The 19,220-nt window shown below is 39.1% G+C and overlaps 1 protein-coding gene across 4 annotated transcripts; it reads left to right on the top strand.

Moving 5' to 3' along the window:
* Positions 1–526: 526 nt before the first annotated feature.
* Positions 527–17,718, top strand: LOC101485000 (deoxyribonuclease-1). Of its 4 annotated transcripts, XM_076884336.1 has the most exons (11): positions 532–640; positions 797–971; positions 6,738–6,830; positions 6,920–7,014; positions 7,113–7,199; positions 7,316–7,428; positions 11,273–11,385; positions 12,323–12,477; positions 13,004–13,100; positions 13,192–13,276; positions 17,161–17,718. In XM_076884336.1, the coding sequence occupies exons 3-11, from the start codon at positions 6,750–6,752 to the stop codon at positions 17,232–17,234; spliced, it is 900 nt and encodes a 299-aa protein (XP_076740451.1). In that variant the 5' UTR covers positions 532–640; positions 797–971; positions 6,738–6,749; the 3' UTR covers positions 17,235–17,718. The 4 variants fall into 4 exon arrangements, with proteins under 4 accessions (XP_004559097.2, XP_076740451.1, XP_004559096.2 ...); XM_004559040.5 differs by lacking the exon at positions 797–971 and having other exon boundaries at positions 527–640; XM_004559039.6 differs by lacking the exons at positions 532–640; positions 797–971 and adding an exon at positions 5,278–5,405 and having other exon boundaries at positions 7,122–7,199.
* Positions 17,719–19,220: the final 1,502 nt, after the last annotated feature.

The following is a 19,220-nucleotide window of genomic DNA, read 5'->3' as shown; positions in this document are numbered from 1 at the left end:
GGACTTGTTCTTATATGGCGCTTTTCTACTCTTATATGAGCACTCAAAGCGCTTCATACAACTAATTCATTCACCGTTTCCAAGTTGTTAAATGCTTGCTATCTATCATTCAAACTCCGATGGATGCATCGGAGACTAACATGAGGTTAGTATCTTGCCCAAGGATATTTGGCAAGCACACCAGAGGAGTCTGGGATCGAACCAGGAACCTTCCAGTTAGTAGCTGACCTGCGCTACCACCTGAGCTACAGCCAAGAACACTTATTCTCTTCCAGCTCTGTTTGTTTTTACCGATCCTGGGGGAAATATGTAGATATTTATCTGCTAAATGCTCCACCGTGCGCACCGCTGTTTAGCAGAAGTTTCCTGTTGGGATGCAGAAACTCTCCCGTCAGTCACAGTTTACCTGCCGACCTGTTCTCTGCTTTTTCCGTGTGGCAGACAGTCCATGTCTTTTCTTTTTTTTTTAACCTGGGCGTTTCCTTTAACTGCCTGATTGGTAGCCAATCGCATTCTCGGCTAACAAAAACATTCTCCTCCTTGCGCATAGCTGTTACAGGTATGTCTCGTTTGATACGCTGTTCCTTTTGTATAAGCCGCCTGTTGTAGAGACTGCCTCCTCTGTGAAGACGCCGGACCGGTATGTAACTTCTGAACTCATCATTTTTGGTTTGAACATCGTTTTATAACTGGCCTAACTGGTGGTCAAACAGCTGTATAGAAATAAACGCGCTCAATATTTGATATCTTTAAAATGCATTTCTTTGCTCTTGCTTGCTTTGGTAAATATTTACAGATGATTTAGGGATGGTCAGCCCTACAAATAATTCATACACTTTATATCTGCTGGACTGTTGGAGTAGACGTTAGTCTGTTGTTACTCTTTGACACGGTGACAGTCCAACCAGTTTATCCTGTGGCACACCTGCGCCTGAGACCTCTACCAGGAACCAGGATTTCGTCGGATCCGGGTAACTTCGAAATTTTCAGCTAAAGTGTTTCATTTCTTGCCGCGGTCCATCCCACAGTATCTTATGCACATTAAAGATCAACAGGCATGAAGTCACCGCCCACTGTTCTGTCAGTTCTCCGAAAAAACCCCATCACAATTCCTGGAAAAACCCTCCAGCTCTTTGTGCAGACAGAAGGAGCGTCTGAAGTTTTTCCACTAGCGTGAAAATACTTTGCGTTTTCCAGGGGGTTAATATGAAATTCTTAGAGGCAACGTTATCATCTGAGTAACAATTTTATATTTTTAAATAAGCAGCACAGCACCCATTTGTACTTTCTGGCCTACATACTAGAGAGTATTCAGGGAATTTAAAATAGAAAGTAGCTCGTCCACAGAAGGACTGGTAGCTCCCCTTACGATAAGGGTTCAGATCACCGAACAGGTGTGAAATGTGTGTGTTTAGTTAGTTTGTTTGTTTGCTTGTTTTAATCAATTTTAAATCATGCTTTTTATTTGTTTTTGTTTCTAATGTCTCTGTAAAGCACTTTGAATCACCTTGTTGTTGAATTGTGCTATACAAATACATTTGCCTTGCCTTGCCTTACATACAGGGCTGAACTGGTAATCTGTCATTTGCCTGATATGCTGATACACTTGTTTCCCCACGATTCAACACATACTTCCACCAACAGAGCAAGAAAAAGACGGAAAGTGTAATTAGAGAGAATAAAGCATTAAGTGACTATTAGTTAATTAGGTTTAACTATTTTTTCTTTTGTTTTTCAGGGAATAAAACATTTAATTGACATCAGTCCTGTTTCTTTCTGTCTAATCGAGCCAGGTTTTCGAAGTAGAATTTGAATATTATATGACAGTTTTTTTTTTATTCTATTTCAATTTTTTGCTTGTACTATTCAGCTTTACCACTGCTTTGTGGAACTGTACAAATATTTACACTGTGTGCTGCTTTGAATGAGCACAGTGGGCCGCCTGGACCAAAAATGCTGATGATTTTTGTTTTTTTGTCCCAGTGCAGATCTGCTAGTAATGATCCTAAATATTACTGGGGGTGTCTGCTACTGACTCTGTGTGTGTGTGTGTGTGTGTGTGTGTGTGTGTGTGTGTGTGTGTGTGTGTGTGTGTGTGTGTGTGTGTTTTATGCAGGTTTGAATTGCACTGCTATACAGCCAGTAATTTAAAAATTCTTCTTATGTAATTCTTAAGATTCTTGTTATGATAAATGCCTCAGGAGGGTTTTTTTTTTTAAATCATCTTCATATGGGTACTGAGAGGAAACACCCATAATGGTGTGGCACGTGGAAACCAAGTAAACTGGTTTCCAACACAAATGATTGCTTACTTACTCAAGAGAGAATGCTTGCCCTCAGGATTAATGATGGAGGCGAACATTGTCTTCCACTGGAAGATATTATAATGCAAGAAGAAACTAAAAGGAAAAAAGCAAGGCTCTCGATGAAGTATCAGACACCGGCTAAGGAGATGAGGAAGAGGGCATCCGCTTCCAATAATCACTCTATCAAATGTGAGCTCTCAAGAGTTAAATTAATGAGCCAATACTACACATCAAATGCGAACAGGATTATAGTTGCAACAACGTGATCTGCTTCACTGAAATGTGGCTAAACTGTAATCAGACTTTGGAACTGTGTGCATTTAATCTGAGCTGTCAGAGATGAAATATAAACAGGAAAGTCAGCAACGAGCAGACCTGTACAAAAAATCTTCAGACAGTGGATTTAGACAGCTTGCAGTCATGGTGGTGTATGCCTCAGGTCCCTACAGTAAGTTCATATATTGGACACATACAATTCTGTGCAGGCACAATCAACTGATCACCCAGGATTTTTTTTTTTTGAGACTTCAACATACTGTTTATACTTTCTGATCTTACAACAATATGTTGACTGTCCAACTCGTTCTACAAGGATTCTTGGCTGATATTATGGCAACATTTAAAACGGTTATAATGTGGTATGCAACCCACATTTGTTAGTCTGGAGCCTCTCGAGCGTGTGTTCTTTCATCATTGTTATTTTGTTTATGTAAAGGACATGTAGCTACATGATACAGCATACTAAATAATAAGATACAATAGTTCTATTGATGTTTTTCATATGCATGTTTTTGTAAGAATGTGGGATAATAACTACCAGTATTTTATTATGACTTAATTTGTGATTTGGTGAAGTTAAGACAATGATCCACTATTTTAGAATATAAAGTAATTCAATTCTAATCAATTCCAATTCCATTCTTAGGCTGCTGGCCCAGATAAGCATAAGAAAATGGATGGAGGAATGTAAACACCTGATGCATAGTTGTGTAGTTTTTGTAAGCGAGTAGTAGGCTACATAAGAACAGCGGCAGTTCCAGAGGTCATGTCTGAACACGAAAAAGGAATTGTCAAGCTAAAACCTGTCAAATGAATCCAGGACCCTGTACACAGTTCAACAAAGCCAGGGTATTTTTTCCTTTATCTGCATCACCCTAACATGCAGGTAACATCTGACCAATCACACTGACTGATGTACCAGCAGTTACTGGATGAGTAAGGATGGAAGAGTAAACTATAATTATAGAAATAATACAAAGATGTTACACGCATAATACAGAATGAATGCAACACAGCTGCTCCAGTTAAATTAATGAGGTTTCAACAGTTACCCACAACACTGAATTTAAACGCTTTGATCTATAAGACCGTGAAAGAGCTACTATATCATACTATATTTAAAAAACTGTCGCTTAGAGTTCACAGAAAACAAACTAAAGTGGCCGCTAACAATTTCCTACTAATCCTCACGGAAAACTACTGGAGAACTTTAAATGCTGTCTGCACAAACAGCTCCGAGGGATCTTCCAGGAATAGTGATGTTTTGTTTTGTTTTTTCAAAGAACTGACAGGAGAGTGGGCGGTGATTTCACGCCTGTTGATCTCTAGTGTGCACACCTGCCTAACATCAGTGCTGTGCTGATTGGTCCAACAAACTGGATTCAACAGTGCGCGGGACTCCAGCAGCTGTGCTATAAAACAGGTGGATCTGGTTGGGATTAAGTTACCTAAAACACTTCTATAATGCATGTAAGAAGCCTTTTCAAAAAAAAGAACTGAGAAGGACGCAGGTGAGGTGAGAGAAGGCGGAGAAGGATCTGCCTCCTGTTGCTGCTGCAGAGAGATGCACAGAGACAGAGATGGCCACTGGCTTAGATACGAACTCTGGTCGGAGAATCGGAGCGTCTAAAGTGCGGTCAGTGATGTCAGGCAGGACGGTCGCTCTCCTTTTCTTCTCTCCTGTCATTGGGCACTCTGAAGACCGTGCAATATTAAATAAACATTGCCTTATAAAATAAACATACAAATAATCTCACACAGTCAATAGGCAAAGGCAAAAAAGTAATAAATAAAATTATATACTAAATCTAAACTAAGGCATAAAAATTGAGCTTCACTCTGCCTCTGAGGTTTACTGGTCCATGTACATGTCTATTGGTTTGTGAAAAAAGTGTTTCTTTGAAATATTAATATAATTGAATTAACACAGTATTTTATTTTATTTCTTTTAATCTGAAAAATGTTAAGATTCACCAGTTTGCTGCAATCGCCTCCATGTGAAATGGGATGGCAGCATTTGATTAACTTCAGCAGGCTTAAACATGGTATCAGACTAAGTTGACAGTTTATCTGTATATTTTAATACAACGTCTGATTACTGCTGATTTTGTTTTCTGTGTAAAACAAACAGTGGTGGATGGAGCAGCTACAAATTTTGCTTTTCTTCACGTTGGAGTCTGTTGATTAGGGGCTCTGATGAAGGGCTCCCTGTAACTTGTTCCCCAGTAATGGTTTAAAGGATGATCGCAAGAACAGCAGTGCTATATTCTGTCTCGTTTTGCATAGTGCATTAAATGTTAATGGACTCGTCACTGCCCCCAAATGCAGAAGAGCAGTCAGTACTGACAGGAAGTTGATTAAGAAAAAATGCAATTGCAACCAATTTAGATAAGTTCAAAAACATTTTGAAAATAGAGAGAGTAAGCCCCTCAGGAGAACATTGTAACAGAAATACAAGAAACTTCTAACACAGGTTAGGCAAAGAACAATACCAAAGAACTAGAAATCACCAAAATCTAACTGAAACAAAAAATTCACATAATTAAAAACATAAGCACTCGGTCACGAGACTCAGGACAAAGACTATAAACCCCTCAGCTGTATGCAAACACAGGAAACACAGCTGCTGATAAAAGACAGACGGGCGTGGTGTGGTTTCCATATGCTGTATGTATGTGTGTGCGTGTGTGTTTGTGTGTGTGTGTGGTTGAGAACTTCCTGCTGCTTAGACAGTTTGTCTTTGCAGAAGTCAGCGTCAGTGTGTTTGCTGGCAGATTAGCCGCTTCTTTCATTTTTCATTCTGCTGTTTTAGCCACACTCGTGAGTATTATTTTAAAATTTTTCGTTTTACTACTTTTATAAAGTGAATACGTATCTGCATTATTTAGAATTACTCGCTTTTAAAATCAGTAACAGCGTTTTTGCTTTCATTATAAGGGGAATCAAAATGAAACCTGAGTACTGCTGTTTGTGCCGCTGTAATGCTCGAACACCCACAGTGTCTGTGACTGAACAAAGAGCTGAAGATGTTACATCCTGCCACTTAATTAATGTGCATTCAGGGAATCCCTCAGTTAAAAAGTTTTTATTCAAGTGAAATAAAAGGCACTAAATAACTTTTAAGTATTTGATCTTACTCATAAGATATCCATTATTTGAAAGTAGTATGAGCTGCACTTCTGAAAGTGTTTAGAGTAGTTCAGAATACTGCATATGCATTATTGATACGAAACTATTTCTGTCATTCAAAACCATTAAAATGTTCCACGCTGCATAAGCAATATTTTTACTTTTGCTACATTGAGCTAACTCGAGCCGGGCCTTTCAGTGTGAGGTTTGAATGTTCTCCATTTGCCTTTGAGTGTGACTTGTAGTTAAAAGCACTTTGAGAGATCAGTAACACTAGTAAGGTGAAAAAAGCAATACATCAAAGTAACAACATTATAGTTGCACCCATGAGCTAATAAATAATGTACAGAAAGACCAACTAGAATCCATTTATTCTGAGCAGGACCCAACCACACACGACCTCCTCACACTGCTTTGAAGGCCCAGACTAGTTTGGAATAAGTGATTTTATGTTTTAGTTAATGTTGTAGTTTGAAAACGGTAGTTCAGATGAAGTTTTTTAGATATAGCAGTGAGAATACAGTTTAACAGTCATCACATATTATATAATAATAATAGGCTTTCATGTTTTAGCTACATTGGACACGATACTGTGTGATAGTAGAATTTCTTTTTCAAAAACAAGTGTAAAACCTAAAAATATATTATCCCTGCTCTCTGAATTTAATTACTTTTAAAAATGTTACTGTAATGAGAAACCGCATTAGAGGAACTGGAGTGCCAGGAACTTCTCCATTTTCAATTCCAAATGTTGCTCCTGTGCTGCTAAGTAGAGGCCTTCACCTGGGAAGTTGTAGCTTGAAAGTCATCAGTGACTTATTTTAGTATATTCATGATGCAAAATAACCAACCACAGTTTTTTCAGTGTTTAAGTTTTAGTTTCTCTTTCTTCCCTTTGCTTTGGTTTCTTCTTTTTTCTGCCACGCTTTTCCATTTTCTTCCTCTGTTTTGATTCAGCAGACGTTTGAACAACACGTCACACACTGTGTGTTGATCGTCTAAAACAGAGTTGATCTCTTGCAGAATCAAGTCAGAATGAAGATAGCAGCCTTTAATGGCAAGAACCTGGGACATAAGAAAGTCCATGACAAGTCTGTCGTCAAACACCTCACCAAGGTGATAATAATTTTACCTTTACAACAGAAAGCTTTAAATACAACATCAATGACGAAATGTGTAACACTTAAATGATGTGTTTCCTCCAGATCATATCTCGGTACAGTGTGATTGTCCTGCTGGAGGTGGTGGATAAGAGCGGCAAAGCCATGGAAACGTTACTTCAAGAACTCAACAAAACTGAGTGAGTTCCCTGCAGTGATAGTGTGTGTATTTAATTATTTTATTTACAACATTTTTATGTAGAAAACTGCATGTTTAAGTTGCTTCTGTTTTCCTCAGCACTAACAGAAAACGCCCCTACAAAAAAACTGCCAGCAAACAACTGGGACGAGACACCTACAAGGAGCAGTATGTCTGTTTCTACAGGTGTGTGAGTCTAAGTTCACTCGAATACAACATCTCAGTGGTTATTAATCAGACTTTAATTTGTGAGATTCATGGCCAGACACACTGATGTCTGACTATTTGTGTTTATCTCTCAGACCAGATGAAGTGACGCTGAAGGACTCACACCAGTATGAAGATAATCAGGCTGGAGATGAAGATGCCTTTGCCAGAGAGCCCTTCATCCTGCGGTTTGATTGTCCAACTACAGGTTTGTGCTTTTTACTGTGTTTGAGTAACGCTTTAAGTTACAAAACAAAACAAGTGGAAGTGCCAAACACCCTGAGATCTGTGTATTGGCTCAGCAAAGGGGAAAGAATCACAGCTCACAATCATTTCTAATTTTCTTAGTGTATTTGCTGTGATCAGCTGACCTGCTGCTCTTTGTGGATTTACAGAACTGAATTCAATAAGATGTACACAGTTTGACAAGCTATAATGGCTGATGTCTATCCCCTGCATTGACACTACACTGTTTATTATCTTTACACTAGACAGAATACAGCTGGTATAAAGTCAGAATTTAGTGAATGGATCTAAACATCATCAGTTTAAGTTTCACCTAAATCTGACCACGAGCACTACAGTCACTGTGCACCAGTCCAACACAGAGCTTTGCTGTGAATCCACATTAACTCAACCTAACCTTATTATCCTGGACAAAGCTGCTGTTACGACCCGGCCTCGGGGCGACGTTCCATCTAAGCTGCACGCGTGCGCAATTGTTGTGCACAAAAAAATCTAACCGGAACTAAAATGTAAATAAATAAGTTAAAATTCATGTTGTTTCACAGTGTGAGTCAGTGAGTGACCGGTGACTGCTCCATGATGCGATTCACATTCGTATATATGCAGCTAAGCAACGTCGACAGGCTATGACAGCGTCCTTGTGTGCCGACGCCGGTGTTTTAGCTGGCAAAGCGGCGTGGCTGATGTGGAGTGAATGACAACGTGTACAACCATTGGAGATGTGAGCAGGACAGACGGAACAACTGACGGGAAAAGTGTGGACTTTATATCAGTTTTTAAATTGTGTTGATAGGTCACGTAAAACCAGAGTTCTGATAAATTTTTTTGCAATGTTTGGTTTTCTTCCTGAATACTATCGTTGTTTATATTTACTGCAGGAAGAAACAGTAAAATCAGCGTTTTATACGTTTTATTGGGGGGGGGGGGGGGGGGGGGGGGGGGTTAAAAGGGAGAGTGCAGTTTTACTTAGTCCAAGTACAAAACATAAAGCTGATGTAACGCACATAGGTTTATAGCTATTGCTACTTTTCACCAATCGTCCCTTAGTTTTAGGAGTCACAGCGGTGTTTTGAGATGTGAGAGATTCGCGACGTTTTGTGTTTGGAGTCTAAAGTTAGTGTGTTGTCTTGTGTAGTTAGTGTGTAGTGTAGTCAGTAGTTTTGTTGTGTGTGTCAGAACAATGAGGCGACTGCTGAATGTCACAGGTGTTACAGCAGTGATACATCTCCTCTTGTCAGGCCTGCAGGTATCAGGCTGTTGTTCTCCTTCATCTCATAGTGGACAGAAATTATTTTTTGGAGCGGCACAAATAATCTGTGTGGCATCAGATTTGATGCAGAACAGCTGATTGTTCTGTAAATAGTTTGAAATGTTTATTTAAAACTGCCTTGGCTGCATTATTAGGTAAACAGCTGAAAAAAACTTTGTTGTTTGCAAAACTCAGTAACTTTTAAGTAACTATATAAATAATTGCCCAGCATTGGTCATTATTTACTGTATTTTGCAGACAGAGAGTTACAGGACTCTCTCCTAGACCACAGACTCATAATACAAGTCAGAGCTTTATAAAAAAAACTATTTTACTTTTACTTTATTTTTACTTCCAATGGTGTTAACATACTACACAGGTCGTGAACAAGATTCTTTCACATTTTCATTGTAAGTGGGCTAAAGCAGTTAATTAAAAGTAATCTAACATAAATGCAAACGCTGTAATTTGATTATTTTAATAAACATGTCATACAGAAATGAAAGAGAACATTTTGTTCATTTGTTTGTTTCTACACGAGCTTTGTGTGATTTGTAAGTATCTGAGGCTGAGACCACAGAACTGTAAAACATGATTGTTGTGTAATCATGTTTTACACAACAATCATTGTGTATTATGTAATTTAATTATCCATAAAATCGTCACATTCTCTGTAAGAACTATTGAACAGCGTATATTTTAAAGGCTTTAAAACCAAGTAAGTAGAACTTGCTCATAGGGGGTCATATGATTGTTGGGTTTTTCTCTGTATCTACAATATAAAGCGCCTTGAGGCGACTTTTGTTGTGATTTGGCGCCATATGAATAAAATTGAATTGAATTGAAACATCGCTAATGTCACAAAACTTTGCCGACATGTGGCCAACAGTAATGTTTTAATGTTCTTCATTATTAAACATTTGCACATAAATAAGTTACATAATATTCAGTACTTACATTTGAAAGTTTACTCCTTGGCTGCCCCGCTTCCGCCGTTTTTTTTGGCAAAATTATCCACACCCACCGCCGCACTAGGAAGTCTGGGATATGTTGGGCCATGAAGGATACGCCGACCCATCCTTAAAATTCAGGGAAATGAAGGACACATTTGAGGCTGCATTTTGAGCAGCCTTTGAATTGGGACAGCCTTCGTCGCGTTGATGTGACGTAATCGGCCTTAAAATGCGGCCTTTAAGGCTGCAGACCCTGAATTGGGATACAGCCAAAAACACACACACCAATGGGAGGAGCCACACATCAAAACAGGTGGCATGCGATCACAAACCACAACATTTCTTGGAATCAAAGCACTACCTAATATTTTCATGTAACATTTGAATAACACAATATTAGTATAGCTTAGTTTGTTTTGCTGGATGTTTCCCAGTATCAAAATACACTAATCCAATATTTGATTAAAATGATATTACATGGGGCGACCGTGGCTCAGGGGGTTGGGAAGCGTATCTGTAACCGGAAGGTCGCCGGTTCCATCCCCAGGCTCTCTGTCCTGGTCGTTGTGTCCTTGGGCAAGACACTTTACCCTACTTGCCTACTGGTGTTGGCCAGAGGGGCCGATGGCGCGATATGGCAGCCTCGCTTCTGTCAGTCTGCCCCAGGGCAGCTGTGGCTACAACCGTAGCTGCCTCCACCAGTGTGTGAATGTGAGAGTGAATGAATAGTGGCGTTGTAAAGTGCTTTGGGTGCCTTGAAAAGCGCTATATAAATCCAATCCATTATTATTACACGCAAGCTTTAAATTTGCAGTTTATCAAGCACCACTGAACATCATTACCTTTAAATCTAAGCTCTCTTCTTCCTCTCCTGTCTTGTCTTTCTTACCTTTCTCCATCTCTGAGTGAAGTTAGCTCTCTTTCTTTTCTCTCCCTTTGAAACAGAGCTGCTGGATCTTTAACTAGCGACACAGTGCACACAAACAGTTTGTGTACGTGCTGATGTGTTGAGCAGATAGAAGCGCTGCATTTAAAATTACCTGCCACTAGGGCTGCCACAAACGATTATTTTGATAGTCGACTAGTCACCGATTATTTTTGCGATTAGTCGACTAATCAGATCATCATCCATTGGACGTAAAACGTACAGCTTATTGCACCAGCAGCATCTGCTCTTATATAACTATCATTAGCTTACAGCTTGAAGTGTTTCAGGTATGTGCTAACTAAAAATAAAGACAAGATGATAGTTTATTAAAGTTTAATGAAATTTGCAGATTGTTTCGGTGAAGTTTAATAAACTCCTTGCTATCTAAAATATAACAGGACAGTAAATTCTCGAGCATCTCACACTTCTGATAATCAGTTGTCTGCTTGATGTTTGTTCAGCTGTGTAAAAACTATAACTTTATTTAGTGCCCAATAAACACAGGTTATACCCTGTATTAGCCATTTCTGTCCTTTAGATTCTTACTTCATATTTTTCACACTAACAACCTTGGCAGTGTAGTCAAACAGAGGGAGCCTGTTACCTGAGCCTGACAGTGATGCCTGATAGTGTAGCACTCCACCTTCTCATCTAAATATAAAAAACTGTATTTCAGTTATGGACGATCTGGTCCTGATCCCAGTCCACACAAAGCCAGAGGACTCTCTGAAGGAGCTGGACGAGCTGCATGATGTAGTTGAAGACATCAGGAAGAAATGGAAAACTGATGTAAGTTTTATGTTTTGATTAAAAAATTCAGACCAATTCAGTTGTATTTGTATAGAGCCAATTCAACACAACAGTTGTTTCAAGGGGCGTTATAGTAAATAAAAAAAAAATGCATGATGACCCACTCCACCCTGCCTTTCCCCCAGCCTGCTTGTGTCACAGTTTGTTTCTGCAATAAAGAGAGGGTTTGGCTTATTTCAAATAAGCAACACTGCACCTGGTCAGGTGTTGCTAGTGATTATACTGACTACATACCTTATAGCAAGGTTAAGTTCTTGACTATGCAGCCTGGTGTGTGACACGTATGACCATGAAATTACCTGGGATTTGTTGCCTTTTAGAATATTTGTAGAATATAGCTGAATATTTTCTCTTACAGCAGAAATCTTCAAGCTGAAATACTACAATATCTTTCTAAAACTAAACAATTACTTTTAGTTTCTAAACCTAACCAAGCAGCGAATAAACAACAAACTGTGAACTAAGCTCCAAAACAGGACACAGATCAAACTCCCTTCATTCAGAATCTTAATAAATAACTTTATCTGACCTTTGTTTTAAAGCAGATCCTGAATATCTCACCTTGTTAATCCATATAGTGACTCAGATTATAATATATTTTTAACTACTTGATTTTGTCATCCTTTAGACAGACCGATAAGGAAGGAAGTCTTCAAGCTGCTTTGCTCATTAACAAATGAAAACTTTAAAAACACAAGTGCATAAATCTTTGTATCCTACAGTGAAGTGATGCTCAATAAATGACAGCTCTTCACGGGATCGCATAATAACGAATATATCCTACCATATAAATCTCTGTGCTGTTATTTAAAGAATACATTAATACCATTAGACATTAGAGTGTCACATACTGGCTGTAACAAACATCTGTCATTGTACTAAGTGAGTTCTGCTCTCTTTTGGCATTTTTTGGCAGAATATAATGCTTTTGGGGGACTTTAATGCTGATGGACGATATCTCTCCAAGAAGAAGAAGGAAAAGATTCGCATCTGCTCTTCTTCCTACAACTGGCTCATTGATGACAATGTCGACACCACAGCTAGCAACAAAAATGATAACACCTACGACAGGTGACACACATATAGCACTTTCTATGCCCGAGTTTAAAAAACTTTTTATATAATCACTATATAATGGCACGACCTTTTGGGATATTTCTAATTTCTATTTCTTTGCTTCTGGTGTTTTGCAAAATTGTGCATAATGACCAAAAGGAAATAAGAGTTAGTTGTTATTTGTTTGTTAGAGTTTGTCTGTTTTGTCTGTATTGGGAACGTGCACATGAGGCTGGATGACTCACGAATTCTGATTAAATCTACCTGTGTGTACATTAAATTTGTGTGAAAAAAAGTGCAGGAATTCAGGAAATAAATCAGTATAGCTGTAGTGGAGGCATGTAGTCCCAGACTCTTAATGTTTTAAAGATTTTTTTCTCAGAGTGCCTCTCACATAAGAAATAATATTGGCATCAGTGACTTTCAATTTGAGACAGAAAATGGAGAAATAAAACTATTGGCGCTTCACGCTATAAAGTAGACAGACAGAAATGAAGTTCTTAACTGTTTAAAAGAAATGCGTCTCCTCTTTGTCAAACAGAATTGTTGTGTATGGACAGACCATGCTGAACGCCATCGTACCCAACTCGGCCAAGTCCTTCAACTTCCAGCAGGAGTTTGACCTGACCGATGAGGAGGTGAGTTTTTTCTAAGCTCAAAGATAGAAATGATTTGACAGGTTTTAGTATTTTAAAGGACACCATGAGTGTTGTCATTCAACTCTTTAAGGCCCTGGGCATCAGTGACCATTACCCTGTGGAGGTGGAGCTGAAGACCAAAGATGCGTCTGGGGAAGGACAATCTAAGAAAAAAGGTTATTATTTTTCATCTCTGACTCTTACTGTATTTATATTTGACAGCAGGAATGGAGATTGATAAGAATTTAGTGATTCTGATGCCATTATCGATATCATTGAGTTCTCATTGGCTCCGCTTTAAGGGTCACCACCGTCTCTAAATGAATATATTTGTGCAAATTAATTACACGCTGTGTGGTCAAAGGTTACATGCTGACCTCAATGCTATGATCAGCATTGAGGTCATAACTCAAAAGAGTAACATATTACACATATTACACAGAACACTCTTATTAAAAGTAATGCAGTACATTACTACCATTACTTCCAGGAGAAACTAAGTACTTATACTACACATTACATTTCTTTTTCTCTATAAAATTACCTTAAACAAAATGTCTCATAAATACCACATACAGTGGGATGCAAAAGTTTGGCAACCTTGTTAATAGTCATTATTTTCCTTTATAAATCGTTGGTTGTTACAATAAAAAATGTCAGTTAAATATATCATATAGGAGACACACAGTGATATTTGAGAAGTGGTAAGCTCAATGTAACAGGATAAACCCGAGGCTACAATCCCACGAACCAGCATAAATCCCTATCCTAATGAGGACACACATACAGTGCTGGTATTTGGTTTTTAGGTATGAACACAAGGCCTGCAACACAAAGCAAAGATGAAAACCAGACCAAAGACACTTTAAAACAATCGCCACGTGAGTCTACTGTAGAAACATGAACCAGGAGAAGTGGAAGCTACATCCTGACTACTCATCACTGCTTTTGTTACCTGTGGCAGATCAGGGACTGGCTATTGGGCTGGGATCGGCATTGAGTCAGCTTTAACATCACTCTATTGAACACTTTTTATGATTTTCAAACTACCCCAACCGCTCGCAGCAGATGGCCCCGCCCCTCCCTGAGCCTGGTTCTGTCTGAGGTTTCTTCCTGTTAAAAGGGAGTTTTTCCTTCCCACTGTCGCCAAACTGCTTGCTCATAAGGGGTCCTATGATTGTTGGGTTTTTCTCTGCATGTACCCTACAGGGTCTACCTTGCAATATAAAGCACCTTGAAGTGACTGCTGTTGTGGTTTGACCCTGTATAAATAAAACTGAATTAAGGAAATATATTTCTAAAGGTGCTATTGACATAAAATTCTCACCAGATGTCAGTAACAGCCCATCCAATGCACACATTCAATGAAATCAAAGTATACATGTCCATAATTTATGTCTAATAATGACACAGGAAAATGTTTTCAACATGCTCACTGAATTTTATTTCATACTTTGAACAAAACCCTTTGTTGGTGATGACGGCATCAAGATGCCTACAGCACGGAGAAACTTGTCACATGCATTGGGTGCAGGTGTGATTTTGTCCCATTCTTTCATACACCCAGGCCCTGTTTCAGGAAGCCGGTTTAGTGCAAACTCTGAGTAAGTATACGCTGAGTTAATGAAAACTCTGGGTTTTCGGTTTCACAAAGCGAGTTTAGATTAATCCTGAGTGAGTTACTATGACGACACACTCCGTGAAGCTAACCTGCCCCCTAGCAGGTTTACTTCAACTAACCCTGACTTTCTCCGCCTCTTTGTCAGAAACCTGACTGTAGGAAGTGTCAGACATGGCGTGCCCCTTCCTTGAAGAGCCAGTAGATGTTGAAGCCCAAATTCTCCGCAGAGCTCTCCGCCGGGAGAGAGTGATTAGAGCGCGTTTGGACATTTTATCATTTCCTGATGATTTTCTGTGTGAACGTTACCGTTTTTCAGCACAATCTATAATTTATTTGAATAACATCCTCAGGCCTAATATTGCTCATGTGACACATCGCGGACATCCTCTCAGTTCTGTGCATATTATTTGTATTGCACTTCGGTTTTTTGCAAACGGGAGCTTTCTGTATAATATTGGTGACGCTGAGCACGTTTCCAAGGCTACCGTCTGTCGGGCAGTCAGGAATGTTACAGTTGCACTGAAACGTCTCCTGTACTCGTTTGTGGTGTTCCCCGGTCATAGACCCACAAGATTTATCAAAGAGGGATGCCACAAAATTGCAGGTAGCAGGATGAACGAAACTTAATTCATGATGTGGTGATACTTGAACTACTACTTAAATTTTACATTTATTCTCACGGTTCCCAGGCGTGATTGGCTGTATAGATGGCACTCACATTCCAATCATTGCTCCTTCAGTAAATGAAGGATGTGAACAGGAAGTCTTTCCACAGCATTAATGTGCAGGTACATAGTTCCCTGTAGCATTTCAAACTAACAAATTATTTCATTATAGTAATGGATGCTAATTTGTGTTCTCTGCACTGTGAAGATCATATGTGATGCTGCCAACATTATCACAAATGTGGAAGCCAACTGCTCAGCCTCTGTGAGTGGTGGTGGTGGAGGACCCCCACCTGTTTTTCGGGCCTCCGCTTTTTTTCTGTTGGCTATAACGGGTCACATTTGAGCATACAGAGTAAGCAAATACGTACTTGTAATGTGCTCAGATAATTTCAATAAGTGCTTACAGAGGGGAAATTAATGTAGCCTCTAACTGCAATTGATTGACATCGGACAAACAGACCAAGCACTATGGCTCATAATACAATTACACCTCACCTCTTTGGACTATATTTTTATATTTCATTTTTACTTGCTGCCAGGAACGTTTGGGGCCTGTTGGGTTGCACCTGCGCTCAAATCACATCACAAAATAAAATGTATAACATAAAAAATAAAATCAAATATAATAAAATAACGTGTTAAATGGGTGTAAATCCCTCGATCAATGTTTAAATTAACACTCACGCATTGACTCTGTCGGCTATGTTTTGCCATGCATGCTCCCTTTCTTTTGCAGCTGTGGCTGTGTTACTTTTTTCCCGCGGAATTTGCATGTTATCGGCATATGCTGCCATCAGAATTTCGGCCTCAAGCGCTGTAAAATACATTGACCGCGCCTTCTTTCCCTCCGTCTCCATGGTGACTCGCTTAATCTGTGCTCCACTAATCAGGGCTTTATGCATCCTCGTGCGCGCGCTTAACTTGGGGTTAAAGCAACTCCGCGTTGACTGAACTAATTGTTATCAGCCTTTCTTTCGAATATTCCGAGTTGGACAGTTCGGGGTTACTCAACCCTGAGTATCGTTTTTCACTCTGAGTTTTCTAAACCGGCTTCCTGAAATAGGGCCCCAGTCTTCAAATCCTGAACTGGAACCTTCAGTGGTTTAGAAATTCTTCGGTAACCAGTGTTATCAGTATGTTTTGCAACAACAAGGCTGCAAAGGTGTAGAATTTGCTCATTGGCTTCATCCTTCATGAGATGTTTCCTGTGTGACACCTTAGTAATGAAACATGGTTCTATAAGCCGTCAGTTGAGACTAAACCAGCTGATTTTAATTTGCACTAAATGGCTTTTTTTTCTCATTCCTGTCCCGTTTGGCGCTGCAGTAATCAAAATTATTGTCTGAAGGCCAATTAAAATGCAAAACAAGTGGATCATTGTGGCTTTGCCATACTGGTCCACTTGATTGAGCTTTATTATTTAGTTATTTTTTTACTTTTCAGTTATTACAATTGGAACAGACAGGGCTAGGTGATAGAAAAGGGAAAGACGTAGACAAGTTCAAGAAAAGGGGAGGGAAAGAAAAACAGCAGGGAAGAAGGACAGTAAGAAAACTAAAAGCGTCTTTTTGCCTGTTCCTTTGTTCATGTGTTCAATACCTTTTCGTTTGTCATTTCTCTTTATTACACATAACTTTAATGGGTTGTTACTGACATCTGGTGAGAATTTCATGACAACAGCACGTTTAGAAATATATTAACTTAGAAAATTGTTGACATGTGCAGTACTTATTTTACCCAATGTATTTCCTCTTTCTAATATTAACAACAGGACAACAGGAGCAAAAAAGAAAGCAAGGACAAGCATCCAACATGCCAACCAAGAGAGGACGTCGGGCTGTTTAGTGTTAAACTTTAACAATCTTGCTATTAATTTTTAAAATTTGGGTTACTCCAGTTAATTTTTAAACTCAGTTTTTCTTCGGATTTAACAGAAAACCACATCAGGTGGTTCAACGTGATAAAAAAATAACTCTGTCTGCTTTACTGAATTTACTGTGGAAAAGACAAATGAGTGTAAAGATATTAGTACTACATGGAAATTAGGTTAGACTATGTAAGAAATGTTGTTTTATATGTTTTCCAGACACCTTCCATGGTAAACATGAACTTATTTTGGTTTCTCTTGGTCACTGTATAGATAGCATACCCCACAGGGTCTACCTTGGGCTATTTTGCTATTTAGAGTGGGAACGTATGTATAAATATTTTACTTCTGAGCTAAGGGCATTAGTAGGAAATAAAATGTATTAACATTTTTAATAATGGAAATGACCATAAATTGTTGAAGAGCATGCTGATAAGTGAATAAATGTTTTGTTTGGGAAAATATTTGCAGATTCATTTCAGCTGTTAAATTGAGAATTTGCCTAAATAACCAGGAATGGACAGATTGAAGCATATTTTGTTCCACCAGTTGAATAATAATGGACGGTTTTTTTCATATTTGATGCAATTAAATGACTGTTTATATTAAACCAATTCTTGCTGTTTTTATTTATTTATTTTTTACAATAACCATGGGCAGGCTGGGGTACTCGAGAAAACAGATGTATGTGTCACGGAGTTGGAGGAAGAAGGACCCAAGATGCAAGCAGTGGATGAAATGCTAGTGAAGTTTATTTACAAACAGGGTAAGTGGCAAAACTGGGGCCCCTTCTTCGTACCTCGCTAAGTAAGTTAGCCGGATTTGACTGTTGACTGATTTCGCGTGATCCTGGATCGTTCGGTTCTTCGAAGCCCATCCGGGACTTGCTGTCATAGCAACAGAGCCGTAAGCGTAAACCTGCTCGGGAGCAGGTTTACTTTATGTAAACAGGATTAGATCGCGGCCACTCAGGTATGTCCGCTTCATGTATACGAAAGCAACAGCGATATTTTACCACTGTCTTACCATAAATAAATATTATCAATGTAACTAAAGATAATGCAGCACTTTATCCTTTTATTGATGTCACACAGATACATACAGGTCATTTCCTAAAAAAGGGAAATGTACTATTAACATTCTATTACATGTATGTGATTATTACAGATGTAATTCATATTTCAGAGTAGTAATTGCAAATTACTTTGTGTAATCAAGATGAGAGACCACGGCTATAAAAGCAAAGGTGGCTTTGGGAAGCCTGTCGCAGCCATGTCCTGTCCGTATACGCGAGCCACCCATTGCGGAAGGTGCAAGATTGATAAGGAGAGTCCTCAGAATTCAGCGTATATTGCGGGACAGACAGGATCCTTTAGCTCAGCGCGACAGTGTGCTCATAGAGAGATATCGATTTTCCCGTGAGGGTATTATTTACTTAACCAACTTGTTGACGAGGGGGTGCAGGACCACCACCTGTCTTTTTTTGCTCTGCCCTTTTCTTGGTTGCTGTTATGAACAAACAGATTATTTCAGGGTCTCTGTCCAAGAGACGAAAAGCAATAAGAGTGATAAATATTACCATTCTGTAGAATATTCTTATATTTCACTTTTACTTGTTCCCATGTTCTAGTGGGTCCTGTTGTGGCTCTAATGTGAAAGGGGATATAATATAACATAATGTAATATAATATTGGATAATATGGTGTGATATGATAAATCTACCCTACCACCTACTGGTGTTGGCCAGAGGGGCCGATGGCGCAATATGGCAGCCTGGCTTCTGTCAGTCTGCCCCAGGGCAGCTGTGGCTACAACCGTAGCTTGCCTCCACCAGTGTGTGAATGTGAGAGTGACTGAATAGTGGCATTGTAAAACGCTTTGGGTGCCTTGAAAAGCGCTATATAAATCCAATCCATTATTATTGTTATTATTAAATTACTTAAGAGTTTAATTTGTCAGCAACT

The sequence above is a fragment of the Maylandia zebra genome, linkage group LG5 (genome assembly GCF_041146795.1).
Source record: "Maylandia zebra isolate NMK-2024a linkage group LG5, Mzebra_GT3a, whole genome shotgun sequence".
Lineage (NCBI taxonomy): Eukaryota > Metazoa > Chordata > Actinopteri > Cichliformes > Cichlidae > Maylandia > Maylandia zebra.
The sequence above is the reverse complement of the archived record's forward strand: the minus strand, read 5'-3'. Positions and strand labels throughout refer to the sequence as shown.